The 16,981-nt window shown below is 36.5% G+C and overlaps 2 protein-coding genes across 2 annotated transcripts; both read right to left on the bottom strand.

Moving 5' to 3' along the window:
* Window positions 1–4,105: 4,105 nt before the first annotated feature.
* On the bottom strand, window positions 4,106–8,263 carry LOC121905423 (carcinoembryonic antigen-related cell adhesion molecule 5-like). The gene is made up of 6 exons (XM_042423643.1): window positions 7,990–8,263; window positions 6,854–7,132; window positions 6,436–6,705; window positions 6,071–6,136; window positions 5,305–5,528; window positions 4,106–4,123 (listed from the first exon to the last, which is right to left on the bottom strand). Exons 1-6 carry the CDS (start codon window positions 8,261–8,263, stop codon window positions 4,106–4,108), a joined length of 1,131 nt encoding a protein of 376 aa, XP_042279577.1.
* A 5,088-nt stretch (window positions 8,264–13,351) lies between these two features.
* Window positions 13,352–14,799, bottom strand: LOC121905422 (carcinoembryonic antigen-related cell adhesion molecule 20-like). The gene is made up of 4 exons (XM_042423641.1): window positions 14,757–14,799; window positions 14,269–14,538; window positions 13,760–14,035; window positions 13,352–13,605 (listed from the first exon to the last, which is right to left on the bottom strand). The coding sequence occupies exons 1-4, from the start codon at window positions 14,797–14,799 to the stop codon at window positions 13,352–13,354; spliced, it is 843 nt and encodes a 280-aa protein (XP_042279575.1).
* Between the last annotated feature and the right edge of the window lie 2,182 nt (window positions 14,800–16,981).

Here is a 16,981-nt window from a genome sequence, read left to right as displayed (position 1 = left end):
TTTAAAGATAAAATTAGTTCAGTAACATTCAATGAAATAAAAATTTTATGATCACCTAGGGGAATTTGGCATTGTTAACAGACTATAAACTCTGCTGAATGAGGCTATCAGATACGTATAGTGGAGCAATTTGGCATGGCCAGCTTCTGTCCAGGATTTCGTCACAAGTCAACCACTTTAAAATAGGCAGAAAAAATCTTACACTCACACTCACTAACATACACACGTTCTGATTCCAGCAGAGTCTGGAGAAGCACTGCTCACCATTTTGATAATTATTTGACTAACATCTGGGCATCTGCCTTGTAAGATCAGGTAAGGTGATGCTTTAATGACTTGAATGGGAAATATAACTCACTACACAAATGGTCCAATAGCCCACAGTTGATGTTAAGCTAGTTTTAGCATGAAAGTTCTGCTTTGTGTTCAGTATAACCTTAGTAATTGTGACCATTGTGAAAACAAAAAAAAATTGAGGACATGCAAATTTATAAACCATCAAGTGTGCCCATGTCTGCTTGAACAAGATAAATGTACTCAATTATTAGCCACACTAGTGCCATCGCTCTACAGATGGTGGTGTCCCTCCTTTTGTCTGATGGTCGGTCAGTGCACCACTTTGGTCTAGACTGAAATATCTCAACAACTACTGCATGGATTGCCATGTAATTTTGTACAGACATTTGTAGGCCCCAGAGAAGGAATCCTAATGACTGTGATGATCCTCTTACTTTTCCTCTAGCAGTGCCATGAGGTTGACATTGATGTTTTGAGTGAAATGTCTTGATAGCTTCTGGATGTATTTACTTGAAATTTGGTACAGATATTCCTCTTCCCCTCAGGATGAATTGGAAAAACATTTATGATCTCTTCACTCTCCATCTAGCACCATAATTAGGTCAAATGTTTAATTTGTCATAGTATTTGTAATACTTTGGTTTATGACCAAATACCTGAAAAACCAATAACATTCCCATTGGTCTCATACTTTGTATTTAGTCCTAATTAGCAAATGTTAGTACGCTAACATGCTAAATTAAGATGGTGAACATGGTAAACATGCTCAATCACCATGTTAGCATGCAGGTGTTTGGCATTTAGTTCAAACCACCACAAATTGTGCCTCACAGAGCCATGAGCACGGCACAGACTCTTAGTCTTGTTATGGTGCAGATAGTCTGCAACATTTATATTGTGGTAGTTTATGTTGAGTGATAGATTAATGCCAGTGTTCATTTTTAAAACACAACAAGTGACAGCAATGCAGCTGGCTGCATCTACAAAGATTGGGCATGATGAATGAAGTGCTGATGTGCTGCTCCCAGTGGCCCAGAAGAGATAAAGAAGATAACAGGTGAATGTTGCTGCCTGTCCTACATTTATGTGGATTTATGATGGTGAAACTTGACGATGACTTTTCCATTGTATTTGTTTCCATCTTAATGGGGTCTCTCTAATGATCACGTTGGCTTGGATTGTGGCACAAGTGATAGTAACATCTTATCATTTGTATTGATGAATGTTTAACTAGCTGTGGAAATATTTTTGCTTTGATTGAGCCCTGTGGTAATTATGAAAACTGGTATGAACATAATCACATATTATTTGATGCAGGCTGTATGATACAGAAGGCACTGAACAACCAATGGTTAGTCTGGAAAAGTTTATTAAACATACACATACAGTATATTCATAACATGGCTTGCATAACAAAGGACACACTTATTTTGATAATTATTTAAAATAGATACTAGTTATTTTTAAACAATTTACATATTTTGTATTATAGGAAGTATATATACAGTAAGTGATAATTCTAAACTAATTCTGCATGATGAATAAATACATGAATAAATACATAAAAAAACAATAACACTGATGTTTATCTTTGAGACGGTTGGTCTAGGAACTTGTAGAAGACTTCTTGTGTTTTCTTGTTTCACTTCTGTTGCAGAAAAGTTTACAATTAGACAATTGGTTGAAAGATGACTCAATTTTGATCAACAGTATGCTAACAAAATATCAGTAATTGTTGGGCTAAAGCATGACGTTGGTTCTGAACCAAAATATAGTGAAACAAATCTACTATAAAAAAATGTAATAATAATAATAAAATTGATAATACAATTCAATATTTTCAATATAACATAGATCCTCTCAATTAAGTTTAGACAACAAAACAGGCATTCTCCCTTTTAAAAATAAATTCTCTCCATTTCATTCAGTCAGAGTAACAAGCTCAAACTCACCTTCAAAGGAAGAGCCTATGAGTTGTTCTGCACCTTTTCTGTCATCTTATACATGTCCGAATGTTTCTCCTTCCCACTTAACTTTTCTAAGTAGTCAAAAGAGAGGATTGTTGAGTCAGATGATTGATTAGGTCATTTTCTAAAATGATTGAAAACCAAGTCTGTCCATCGTCACACAATAAGACAAGATAATCTTCAATGAGATCAATACTAACCTTTTTGATGTGCTGGATAAGTACTAATGACTCTGAATAATAGAAAGAGGCCAGATGTTACTCAAAGTTCAAAGTATTTCAGTCAGATTCCTAAAGCTTCCATATTAAGCCAGTGTGTTGTGTTTGGATGAAACTTTAGAAATACACCTGCATTACTTCAGTTAGGCATTAAGAATTGTCACTTTTCGATAATGTTAAATGGATTAAAAGTTAAACATGAATTGATGTCCACTTATCAGCAGGAAGGTGTTACCAGATAATGACTATATTGAGCTATAATGGTTAAACATTTAATTTTTATTAGATTATGGGCCTGCTTTGTTAAGGTTAGTAAATGGAAAGAAACAGGAAGCTCCACAGCTAAAACAGACAGATTATAATATGAAGAGGTTAATTCACACCTTCCCTACCTAATTCATTCCAAGTTAATATTTTGGTAAGACAATCCAATACAAAAGCCTGTGAAATGTGTGGTAATAAATTACTTTATGTCAACTTTACTGCAACTTATGAGGCTGTAGTGGTAGTATTTTTGTGTTAGATTGCACTATGATGAAAGGTGTTCTTATCATTTTGTTCATCCATATTATGACAAATTGTTAGAAACCACAGGAAAACAGTGTGAAAAAGGGTTTCAAAGCGTCAGTGAAAATACTCAGATAAAAGGAAGGGAGACGTCAAATTCAAAAAAGTGAGAGAATTTAAAGGGGACATATGCTTTTTGTGGTTTTCTGTTATTTATTTACTGTTGATATTCATACTGTTGATAAAGACATAGATCTGGAAATGTGCACTCCCTTACATACGCTCAAAATGTGCACAAAGACTAAATTATTACACCTTTCAATGTAATGCAGTCAACACAAAAACAGATGTAGCCTCAAAAAGTACTAGAATTAGAAGAATTTAGTTAACGTACAGTATGTTTTGCAGTTTGCAAATTACTTCACATGAAGAAATGTTTCAATGCTTCAACTATGCATTTGTTCATGAATTAATGCATCATGTCATTTTAGTTAATAAAGCTGTATTATAAACTACTTCCTGTGTGTGTGGCATCATATTTAGGAACATTTATGACATCTTGTGCATATGTACAATTTAGGTTGATAATTCTAGCCTTTTCTGACAGAAATAACAAAGACTGTTTGATACTTACTTTCTCCTTCGTATTAGACAATACACAATTATCCCACTCACTACTGCAATAACAAGACAACATGAAGCTGTTACAGTGATAGCTCTTCCAACAGCAGCTGAGCAGCCACAGTCTGAGAAATCTGAAAAAAGGTAGATTCTAAATTATTCACATTTTCTTTCAATAAACATCCATCACACAGAGAAATATATAGTATTGTATTGATGTATATATTTTACTGCAACTTCCCTTTTTGTGTAACATACCTAAAACTGATAACTTATGGTGCACTGTTTGACTCTGCCCTGTAGCAGTATTCACAGCTGTGCAGGTGTACTCCCCACTATCAGAGGTTCTGCTTGATGGTATGATGTACATAGCCCCATGAACATTGGCAGGGTTTCCATTTAAAAGCCAGGTGAATGTCGATGAAGGTACAGACATAGAGGAGCAGTGGAGCATTGTAAAATCTCCAACATGTACAGACTCCGGTCCCACAATGTTCACACTGTCAGGTCCATCTGTAATGTGACAAAAGATTCAATTTAAGCAGGTTCACATTTTTCCTTTTTTAACTATTATTTATTGAAAATATAATCAAATGAGCCTCAATCTTCAAATCTGTGAGGGCTCATGGCTTTCCTTATCTAAAATCAGAAGTGCTTTATTTGTGGAAATTGGGGATTATAAGGAAAAGATGATTAAGAAGATTAGAAGATTGAAAAAAGTTAATTAAAAAAAAGAGCTAGCAAGAACTAGTTTGCACAGCCTGGATGTTTGGTCTTAAAGGAAATTATTATGTTGATGCTGTGTTTTTAAACAACATTGCTAGTAGTACTGTATAAAAGTTTTTTGTGGATTCAGAATTTGAGGAACAACCTTGCAATTTTATTGCACAGAAAAGGCCATTGTCAATTGATGCCTGTGAGATTTGAGGGTTAAGGATTCAGGATGGATTGTGTTGGTTTGCGGCAGCCAGTCCTACTGAAACAAGAAGGATGTGTGTGGAGTCTCAGCGTAATTGCCGTCTTAACTCACAGAGGGTTTGTAGCACAAGTGTCTTTGTCATAAACTCACATTGAATCACAAGATTCACCGGCTGGCTAAATCCATCACTGACGCCATTCGACACATTGCACTTGAATGGTCCCTGATCATAGCGGGTCACACTGACTATAGTGAGAGTGCGGCCTCCATCAGTGAGCTGAACTCTCTCACTGGTCGTAACCTCAGAGCTGCCGTTCAGCCAGAGGACAGAGAGAGATGATCCAGAGGAAGAGCAGGACAGACTGACAGAGCTGTTGAACTCCAACAAGCTTGTGGTGTTTGAAATTACCACCACATTGGAGACGGGTGCTGTTGATGATAAACACAACAATCATTATTTTGTATCATGAATTTGATGGCAAAAATTGTACATTTTTAGTATTGACTATCATCTAGAAACAGTACTTACAAGGCCGAGGAAAAGACTGTTCAAGTGTGCCAAACATTCAAATTTTAAATAGTAATTTTTTTGTTTTGCTTTTACTGACAAATATCCTAAAGGATAAGGTAAGTCAAGTGCGTCTGTTTTTACTGGATATTAAAAAACTAAACTGATGTATTCATTTAAAATTTAAGTTTACCATTTAAATACATAAACTTATTACAACTTACACAGTATGGAGACAACTGAAGGTTGGGTTGTTTGATATTTCACAGTTCTATTGTTAAAGGCCTGACAGCTGTAGTTCCCGCTCTGACTCTCCTGAATGTTCATCAGTGTGAGTTCTGGTCCAGTATGAGACAGCAGGCCTCCATTTAGAAACCAATGAAACTGGGCAGAAGGTCTGGAGGCAGCTGAGCAGGACAGCATGATGTTTGACCCTTTCTCATAGAATTCTTGTAATGGCGACAGCTTCAAATTAATATTTTCCGGGCCATCTGTGGCAAAAAACATAAAACGATATGGTCACCCAAAAAAGAATAGTAGTAGATTGAGAACAGCTACATATTGGATTCAGCTTGGCTCTGTGTGAAGGGATCATTACTGATTAGTATGTCGTTCAAATGCATGAACTGCATCATTATTTTAAGTACAACTATCATTTACCCAGTATCAGCAAAAACACCGCAACAATCAAACAGCAAGGGGCACAATAAAAGTAATGTAGACAAAACCACTCCTAACATAATGATTGTTATAATTTTAAATCAAGCTGCAAAGTTAAAGGTCTATCTACCATTGAGTGTAGGTTAACACTGTAACTCACAGCTCACAGAGAGTTTCACTGGATTGCTGGTGCAATTACTGACGTTATTGAACACATGACATCTGAATGGTCCCTGGTCATAGCGGGTCACATTAATTATAGTTAGAGTGGCGCCTTCATCAGTGAGCTGAACTTTCTCACTGGCTGTAACCTCAGAGCTGCCGTTCAGCCAGAGAAAAGAGGGGAAAGAGCCAGAGGAGGAGCAGGACAGACTGACAGAGCTGCTGAACTCCACCAAGTCTGTGGTGTTGGGAGTTATCACCACATTGGAGATGGGTGCTAAGGGTTAAAAAGACAAAATAATTATTAGGAATTGTCAAAAATAAAAATGCTTTTTGATCTTACTTTTCTCATTTTTTCCTACAGACTCTGTGTCAAACAACACAACAGTCACTACACTTATCTTTGATCCATTGGTTCAAAAACTAGTATAATAAATACTATTTTAAAAAAAAAAGTCATATCAACTTCAAAGAGAAATTGAGGACATTAATTTCTCTCTTTTCACCTTTTATTAACATAGAAACCTAATACACACTTCTACCCATAGCAAAAATAACTAATGCAGTCAAACTTACATTTCAGTACAGAGATGGCTGCAGGCTGAGATGTTTGATGGTTCAGAGTTTTGTTGTTAAAGGCCTGACAGCTGTAGTTCCCACTCTGACTCATATGAATGTTCATCAGTCTAAACACTGGTCCAGTATCAGATAGCATGTGTCCATCCAGAAACCATTGAAACAGGGCGGAAGGACTGGAGGCAGCTGAGCACATGAGGGTGATATCTGAACCTTCATCATAGTATTCTTGTGATGGAGATTTCGTCAGATTAATATTGTCTGGTCCAACTGATGATGATGCAGGAGTGAAGAAATACCAACAAAGAGAATATCACTGATAAATAATGTCAGCATGCAGCTTGACTTAGTATCAAGACTCATAACTGATTTGTACTGTCTGGATAATAAATGAACATGATGCTGGTTTGTAACTCACAGATGATGGAGAGGTTTACTGGATCACTGGTGCCATTACTAACTGGATTAAACACATGACACCTGTATGGTCCTTGGTCATAGCGGGTCACATTGACTATAGTGAGAGTGTGGCCTCCACCAATGAGCTGAACTCTCTCGCTGGCTACAACCTCAGAGCTGCTGTTCAGCCAGAGGAAAGTGAGGGAGGATCCAGAGGAGGAGCAGGACAGATTGACAGAGCTGCTGAACTCCATCAAGTCTGTGGTGTTTGAGGTCACATTCACATTGGAGACGGGTGCTGTGGGTGATAAACAAGAAAATGATTATTTTGTATGATGCATTAGATGATAAAAATCATATATTTTTGTTAAGGATAAAGTATTGACATCATTTAGTCTGTGCTGCTGGGAGTTACCACCATACTGGAGACTGGTGCTGCGGGTGAAGAAATACATACACGTACATTAAATATTACTTTGTGTATTTTCATGATGGAAAAATAACATTGTAACCTTAAATGTCCATGATGGACAATTCCTACTTGGTAAATATTTGCTCCCTGTGTGTCAATCAATGTCAGGTTTTATTGAACTGATAACAATATTACATAAGCAAAAGGCTACAGGAGGGTGAAAGAGAACTGTGAGTATAAACTCAAAATTAAATTTAAAATCATAAATGTAGGAGTAGGTATGGGAAAATTTAGCTACTCCAATGATTTAACAAAGACCATAAAATTGCTGTACTTCAAGTTACTGTGATCTTATTAATTTTAGTATAGTAGATGTTATTTTTGTTGCAATATATTTACATTTTAAACCACCCCAAATCAGTTGCATGAAAGGAAGATATGTATTATTACCATTTAATTCAGAAATTCAGGAGAATCAGAAATGCTGCACATCTTGGGAAACATTAAGAATTTGGATTGTAAAACTACTCTATCACAAGATTTGAAATGTTAAATTCTTTTTGTGTCTAGCATCTTATCAAGCATGGACTTCAGGTATGTTTTGTAATTTCAAAACTCCACTGGTTATTGTGTGTAAGAGGAAATCATCAGTTTTTAAAAATTTGTTTTGAAGTAAAACTTAAAAACTTAAAAACTTCAGTATGTTCTACATTCAGTAGTGAAACAGGGATGCATCAACGTACCATGTATCACCAGTCTGCAGTTTCCTCTCAGTTGTGCTCCGCCACTTGGTATAACAGTGACTGTGTATTCTCCAGTGTCATTAAGAGTCAGGTTCTTGAGCTCCAGAGATCCAGTAGATCTGAAGAGAGTGACCCTGTCTGTATACGCCACTCCAGTTATGTTAACTTGAGTTGAGGTTACTATATTAATGTTGGAACCATGTATATCAACAAAACTCCAGGTGACAGCCAGGAATGGTGTTCCTGGTGGAGTCACTGTTGTAGTGAACGTCATTGTCTCTCCAACAGTTGCGATAAGACTGTCTGGTAGCACACCAGCTCCATGGCTTAAACCTGGAGGAGACATTTACAGGTTTGTTATACAGTAGATGAAACTGTGACCAAGAAGAAAATTCAAAGTGCTTAAAATTTGGTGTTTTGGCCTTAAAAGCTACAGTAGAAAGGGGACACATAACAAGTCATAAGCTTTGATCCTCCTCACATATTAGGCTGTAATTATCATTATTGTTCAAATAAAGACCTAGAAAACCTATGTAATCATGACTGTGACAGTAGAGATGTGTTTATTTCTCACGAGCAAAAGAAAAACTCCCTCTTAACTGCTGAAATGGAAAAAGCTGACCTGAAATGGCTCCCAGGATGATCAAAAGTGTCACAGATGCTTCCATGTCTCCTGCAGGCTCCAGGCATACGGACAGTGTTTTCTGAGAGGAGGTGCTGTAAATAACATGTTTAAGGAGGAGGAGCCTTCACCTGTTTCAACCTTTACTTCTTTTTGGTGCCTCACTCTGGACACTGCCATCCATGACAGCAGTGAAAACCAATGAGCAAGAGCCATGGCTCTAAAGTCAAATAAAGTGAGATGGTGTTGAATGGGTGTTATTTGTATTTGATTTATTGTTATAGATAAGTCTAATCAGATCAATCAAGTCTTATCAATCAACAACAAAATCCTCCTGATATCTGGAACAGAGAACAAATCACTGGTGGTGGAAAGTAACTAAGTACATTTACTCAAGTACTGTACTTAAGTACAATTTTTAGGTACTTGTACTTTACTTGAATGTTTCCATTTGATGCTACTTTATACTTTTACTCCACTACAATTCAGAGGGAAATATTGTACTTTCTACTCCACAACATTTATTTCACAGCTTTAGTTACTTTTCAGATGAAGATTTGACACAATGGTTAATACAACAAGCTTATAAATACAACACATTGTTAAAGATTAAACCAGTGGTTTCCAACTTTTTTGGCTCATGACGTCTTACAAAAAGCAGTGTGTAGTCAGGGTCACATTTCAGATGTCTATGAGTTGTTCACAGCTCCACCAAATAGTGATTTTTCCCTCTAAACTCCTCACATGATTTCATTTCAATAAATGTTCAAATGATCCAATATTTCACCAAAAAGCAAATATTAGAGAAAACATCCAACAGCTGAAAACAGATTTGTGTATCAGAACTTTTTTTTCTTCTTTTCTCTCCCATTAATCATCTCACGACCCCTCAGATTTATCTGGTGACCCTTTGGAGGGCCCTGACCCCTGGGTTGGGAACCACTGGACTAAACTAGCTAACTGTATATAAAGTAGTTTAAACTAGCTTCACCTCCAGCAGCTACAACAGTAACATTCTGCTCCAACACTGATGCTTCAGTATTAATAATCTAATGATGTATATATAATAATATATCAGTCAGAGGGACCAAATGAGTACTTTAACTTTAATAATTTAAGTGCATTTTGCTGCTGATACTTTTGTACTTTTACTTAAGTAGGATTTTACATGCAGGACTTTTGCGTGTAATTGAGTATTTTTACATTGCTATATTGTCATGGAGTATGTCTAGAGTACTTCCACTTAAAGGTTGTATATGTAGAATTGTGAAGCAATTTACATGTATTAATCATTTTTTATCGCCAATGAGTGAACGTGTGGTAATGTAACGTAAAAAATGAGACCTTCCCCAACTTTCTCGGTTGTCTTTAACAGCCTGTGGATTGATTTCTATGTGAAGGACCCGGGCTGGGATTTTCTGCGTAAATCCAACAGAAGCGATGTTTTTGCGCACTCCTGAGTGCCTTACCTCTCTCCTGCTAACTTTAACGAACAACCAGCATAATGACACAGCATAACAGCTAATGAGACAGTCAGTTGCCTCAATCAACCACTACACATTTCACAACCAAACACAGCTGCAATGACAAGTCGCCCACTCCTGAGCACACACAGCTAAAGCAACATAAGTCGTTACCAAAAGAAGCAGAAAACAAGCTCCAGAGCGATAGCAGAACATAGCTTACCCCTTTTATTTTTCCTGATGGTAGTCTAAATGTAGTAATAAGTACACATTTCACAACAAAAGTGAAGTGTGTTGCTCCCCAGCCACAGCACGTTGCTGCCCGGCTACAGCTCACTGAGCCTACCGGTGTTTAGTAAACACAGTTGGTAAAAAAAAGTTGGCAGTTTGTGGGTTGGGTCAGGTTTGGGTGGTTGATTAATGCATATTTGTGCAAGACGGGCAGTGCGGATTGGCGATCACCAGCTAGTAGGCACAGCGCAGCAGGGGCCTCTGTGTGTGTTGTGTGTGAGCAAGTGTGCGCACATACATTTAAGGGGGTGGGGGATCTTTTATGTAATTATGACAAGTGTAAGCAAGGAAAAAGACATCACCTGCGATAGGCTCATGCCGTGAGCATGTGAGCGCGAGCAACCAGATGTTGACTGCAGCTCACTTAATAGCCAAAGGTGTCGCTAATGAGAAGGAATTTCTGATTCCTACATACAGAACCTTTAAGTAAAGGATCTGAGTACTTCTTCCACCACTGCAAATCACACAACAGCAGCTCATAAAATTTGCTCAGCGTAGCAAAAAAGGGAAAAATAGACAGAAATACAATAATATGCATCTGTGTATATGACTACATTACTTCTCTCATTTGTTTCAGTCAGTCTTTGCAAAAACTTTAATGTGTGTGCCATTAAACTGTATACATGTACATACCCAGCATTTTGATTCATTATTTTTGATTCATTATTTAACTATATATCTTTTATTCAATGCACAATAATTGTATTTAATGTTATTTCTTGGTTGTACTTTAATTTCTAGCTTTTAACCTCATTGCTATTTTTACAGTCTCTGATCTTTGAGCTAGAGACAAGCAATCCTCAGTGACAACTCATCCAGAGAAGTAGCTATGTGAGATCATTCATATTGTTAAGCTGTAAAAAAACAAAACAAAACAAAACACTGCAAATGACTTTTATTGGATACAAATGCCAGATAAACCTTTTTTGCCCTCAAATTTACAATATATTCCTTATCTATAAAACCTATGTAGATTTTGATTTGTTTTCCTTGCTCTTCTTCCTTCGTTTAATTATAGTTTCATGTGATGCTAAAATTACAACTCTAGAAGTACGTGACTGAAACAATGCTAAAACGATTTTCAGAATATCTTGAATAACAATGGATTTAAAAAGATGCCACTATGTCTGTATTTTAACAGTATGAAATCTGCTGGCAGGTCATTCCTGCGCTATGACATTTTCTCATGAGGTCAAACTTTTGCTCCCTCAGAATGTTGCAGCCTGGACAGTACACTAAAGAATTTATAACACAGTGCACTCAGTGGTGATAAAGTAATAAAACCACATGCTGTACATGGTGTGCTGTTTATGTGGATATTTTTTTGTGTGTAAGTAGTTTCTTTTATCAGTGACAGTGAGTGAATTTGATATAATACTGATCCCTCTAAATATGGAAGTTTCACAGCGAATTACACGTTTGTCTCCTTGAGGATGTGCAACTGGTCAGTTATTATCTTGTTTAAACAAGTAAAATAAGTTACTAGATCCTTATTATTCTTCAGAGTTTGATAAGACAACACTTTGTTCTTGTCATAAAGCATCATGTTGTCAGCAGGGACAAGAGGTGAGGCATTCTCCACTTTATTGTAAAGACAGGAAGAGATACAGAGTCAGTAGCTTCACAGGTTAGGTTCACTGAGTTCTCTTTAATCGACTGGTTTGTTTATGTTGCATAGAAAAGGGGTTTATATTATGAATGTAAATTTGAGTACAAATTTGAGAACTGTTCTCATCTGAAAAACATACTTAAGTACTGTTCAAACTTTCAGTTCAGTAGCAACACTATACAATACAGCACACAAAACTGTGAGTAGTTACTAAATAATGATTAATTGTCTCAAATTTCATTGTCTCACTGGTAACTCAAACAACATGCCCCTCACCAACGCAGCCCCTTGCATCACTTTAATGCAGGGCAATGATTTCAGACTAAGGAACCGGCCTAGGACACCTGTAATAACTGGATAATTGATGAATGATTAATAAGTAGTTCAAGGCCTGTATCAGATAATGATGGGTTAATACATAACAGACTTGGAGATACTATACCACATTAATGAATCATTAGGCAGCTTAATGATTAGTTCAGAAATATCTGAGAATTGACATACTGATCATTTTCTTCATCAACACTGACCTTGACATGACTGCAATTTTTTTTTTTTTCTGCTGTGAAGTGGAACATAAAAACAGAAATTGAAGGTACATGGTGGTGTTCAGTTTTAATAAAAGTTTATTATGGTGACAATCTGATAAGATATTATCAGGCTTCTGTCAGTGTGAAAGAACATGAAACACTTTATCATACTTATGAAAGCTGAATGGTACAAGAACTAAGTTTGTCAGGCCTGTTATACAGCACCTGAAAGGTCAGATAGTGTCAAGATTGATTTATTATATATTATATATAAGCTGAATCTGTCACCCATGGTTGCTGTGGATACAAATTGTTCTCTGTTCTCTTCAATTAGAGACATTATTAGAGCAATTAACCAAACTTCAGTTGTTTTAATACAGAAAAGAAAAAGAAAAACTGCTACAGCTGTTAGTCATTAAACACAATTTAACATCTATGATGAATGTCAGAGCTATATGTTACTGAAAAACATGGTAAAATACTGTAAAAGGACAAAAGTAAATTGTTTTTTTCCTTCATCAGTTTTTATTTACAACTTATTTGATGTGAACATAAAATTTGAAGAGACTCAGGAGCAATGCTAAACACAGCGAGAGGATCTAAAATAACACAACTCAAGATCACAACGAGCACGTTTGTTATATAATGTTTATTTCCACAGACAAAATGCAGCCTTTAGACCAACATGAGTCACACCGAAGTCAGGACAGCACAATCCATCATGGACACGGAGCCATTGATTGGAGTAGTGAAGTCAGAATCAGAAGAAAAAAACATTACTCTGTCGTTTCCATTTGCAGTCATTAGTATCAGCAAATTAGAGAGATATGAAAGAGAGAAAGAGAGCTCAATTGCCACGCAGTACGTGGACCGCAGAGGCCTTCAGACCAGTGATATCATTACGTGCAGTGCAGGTGTACCGCCCCAGGTGCCTCATTTCCATCTCATGGATGTAGTGCAGAGGACCGTTCATCATCATGTTTCTGAACTTCCACGAGAATTTTGCCTTCGGTAGGGAGTCAGCAGAGCAGATAAGAGTGACACTGTCTTCAAGTTGTGCAGTGGCTGGTATCTGAGTGATTTTAGGTCTGTCAGGTCCATCTGAGAGGAAGAAGAAGAAGAAGAAGGAGAAGAAGAAGAAGAGGAAGAAGAAAATATTAATGATGACAAAGCCTTATGGTAAGGGCTTGTATAATGATGAGCTCATAATAAAGAAATATGAATGTGAAAGACAATACAAATATGGAGTACTTACAGAAGACTTTCAGTCTGCATTTGGCTGTATCAAAACTGAAATCGTTGCTGACATTACAGAGAAACTCTCCAGTGTCTGTTCTGTTCACGGGGCTGATAGACAACACCCTGTTGCCATCGTAAAAGCTGAATCTGTCCCCAGAAACTAGTGGTATACCGTCTTTCATCCACACTCTGGTAGCCACGAAGCCGTCAGCATCGCAGGTTAAGTTGACAGAGGATTTACCTTCTATTAAGTTTCCTGTGGGCCAGACTATAGTGGGTCTCGACACTTTGGCTGTGTGCAAAAAAATGGAAAAAAAAAAACAAGTTGTTGACACCATTCCTGAGCAATGTATTAGTGTATTCGATAAAGAAATGCCTGATTCATGATTAGATTTTTTGCATTCTTAAACAGACATTTTACAAATAATAGCTGATTTCAGATTTTCTCGTTCCAAATGGATTGATCAAACATTATTGTCAGTTCTGAACATTAAAAGTGGTTCCAGACTCATGAATCTTACTCACTTTGCACCATCAGCTTAGTAGTTCCTAGAATCTGCTCTGCACTCTGTGGGATGATGATTAATTCATATTCTCCGCTGTCTCTCTCAGTCAGGTTTCTGAGCACCAGAGATCCCGTAGATTTATCCAGCGTGATCCTGTTCTTGTAGCCTTGTCCCACTACATCTACACTGGTTGAGGTTATCACATTGGTGGTAGCATTAAAGCTCCAAGTCAGTGCCAGAAACGGTTCAGCTGCTGGTTTTAAAGATGTTGTGAAGGTCACACTATCTCCTGTTAACCCACGAAGTGAGTCAACAGTGATTACACCGGCTCCATGGCAAAGACCTGCTGAAATATGAACATATTTCATAGACATTTTAGAACCTGTATTTCTATTAAAACACAATTGTATGTTCTGGATGCCAGAAATTCTGCTAATTATTATTATTATGGGTTTCTTGATCCAATTATTGGTAGCTTTGATCATCGTTTGTAATATATTTCCTTACCTGTGGAGAGGAACACAAGTATGGTTAACCTGAGAAAATTCATGATGAATTCACTCTGTTTGGTCCTCTTCTAAAGCGATCTGACCGTCTGTCTTCGGTGTTTGTGCAACAATGGAGACAGTGTCCAAGTGATTATATGCAATAAATGAAACATGTCATCAAGACGCACACAGGCTTGACATGCTTAATTATTAGCTCCATTAACCCTTCACTATTGTGGCTCTCCAAACTTACATAACTACTAATAAAACACAACTGTATGTTCTGGATGCCAGAAATTCTGCTAATTATTATTATTATGGGTTTCTTGATCCAATTATTGATAGTATGTTGACCATACATAACTGGCACCCCATTGATCCCAAAGATGAATCAGTTTTCATGTACTGTATACTCAGCAAATGTTTTAGGCACTTAAAGTAAAGCGAGGACTCTTTCAAACATAATGCCATGAATAGTTTTGATTTAACAATTAACTTCATACAAAGTTCAGTAAACAGAAGAAACCTAGATGTCACACATTAACTCAAAAGTACTTTCATGCTGAGTAATGCATATATTTATACCTTTATTGTTAAATGTTACCAACACATCTACTCACCTCTGCTTTAACTCAGCAACAAGAAGACTGGTAAGTTAAATCAAGCAACCTATTGTCAAATTATATGGACTTTTTTTTCCTTTCCTGTAATTAATAACCCCAAGGAGAGTTAAAACTAACAGGACGACATCCTGCTCAAAAACCAATAAGATTTTGCTCTATGTCTCTTCATCCAACAGACCAACCAGCACAACCATAGTTACACCACAGGAGGGCAACATACTGCAGCTTTTGGCATGAAAGTGTTCTGCAGAGTCAGTGGATTTATCTCATTATTTAAACATCACAGCTGCTCTATGACCACATTTACAAGGATAACTGTTAAAGTTTGATCATTACTTTTCAGTTGTTGCCTTCTGGAGGCACTAAGTCATGGAAAGCCATTATAAGACATTTATATAACATTTAACAATATATAAACATTTTATAATTGGCTTATAACATATTATAAATGCAGTTAAAAGGAGATATAAAGACATTTTTAAGTGTTGATCAATGTCAACAATTCTAACTTAACCTAGGAAGACATTTTATATTATCATAACTGTGCTTTACAATATTGTCATTAATTACCTGTTTATATACCAGCCTCCACTTATGGGTGCCCCCAGTTATATGACAAATACACTGATATTTTAGTGTGTTATAAACCATTCATTAAATGTTTATACACTGCTTATAAAGCCTAAATACTTAAGACTTACTTTATTTAGACAAAAAAACAAAACAAAACTGAATTTCTTTATTGTTTGTATTTATTTTTTGTTGCACATAAATGAATAAAAGTCAAACGTATGAATTAAAATATGCGTTTAGAGGACATAAGTACAGCTTTATTAAACTTGTATCAACATCAAAGCCTTACAAGACAAAGTTGAGAAATCAGATGATAAGTCCTGTCTTCTGCATCATGAATTTAAAAATCGATTTAACTCACTGGATAGCAAATTGAGTCCTTAAGCTCCAGCTGAAATCCCATATTCATTCCTGTTTGCAGTTATAAATAATGCCAAGATGTTTTTAAATGTATTGCTATTAGTTTTCTACTATTAAAAGGAAGTAAAATGTATTTGAGCGCCCGTATTACACTGTAGGGAGTAAGAAAACTTCTGTTGTAGCTGCAAGTCATGGGCAGACAGTCTACCCTGCAAACTGACGTTAGTAGTGCACTTTTCCCCAGTGATTGTATGTTTGGTGGCTCGTTCAACAAACTAAGGTGAAGGACAAGACATGTTTACGTTTAGGAGACTTTAGCAGGAGAGTTAATGTGAGTTGTTGTTCAAAGTCTGTACAGAGTTATTGCAGGTTTAAGAGCTAGATATTTTCTCAAGAGTCGGTGCAGATCAAACAGGGCTAAAAGGAGAGTGAATATTGGACTTTTATGTGTTAAGTAGCCAGAAACTCAGCAGAAATGCAACTGTTTGTGGACACAGTAGCCATGAAAATTTATATGGCCATAATATAGGCCTATCAGGGCAGATGTATGCTATCCTGTTGTGCAATTCTTCTTCCCCAAGTGGCCAAAAAGTAAATGAATGTAGCTTTAAAGACATTTATACTACTGGTTGTTTGATTATAACACATAAATAATAATAATAATAATAATAATCAAAGAAAAAAATAA

Source organism: Thunnus maccoyii, chromosome 10 (assembly GCF_910596095.1).
Source record: "Thunnus maccoyii chromosome 10, fThuMac1.1, whole genome shotgun sequence".
NCBI lineage: Eukaryota > Metazoa > Chordata > Actinopteri > Scombriformes > Scombridae > Thunnus > Thunnus maccoyii.
This window is presented reverse-complemented; position numbering and strand designations above follow the sequence as displayed.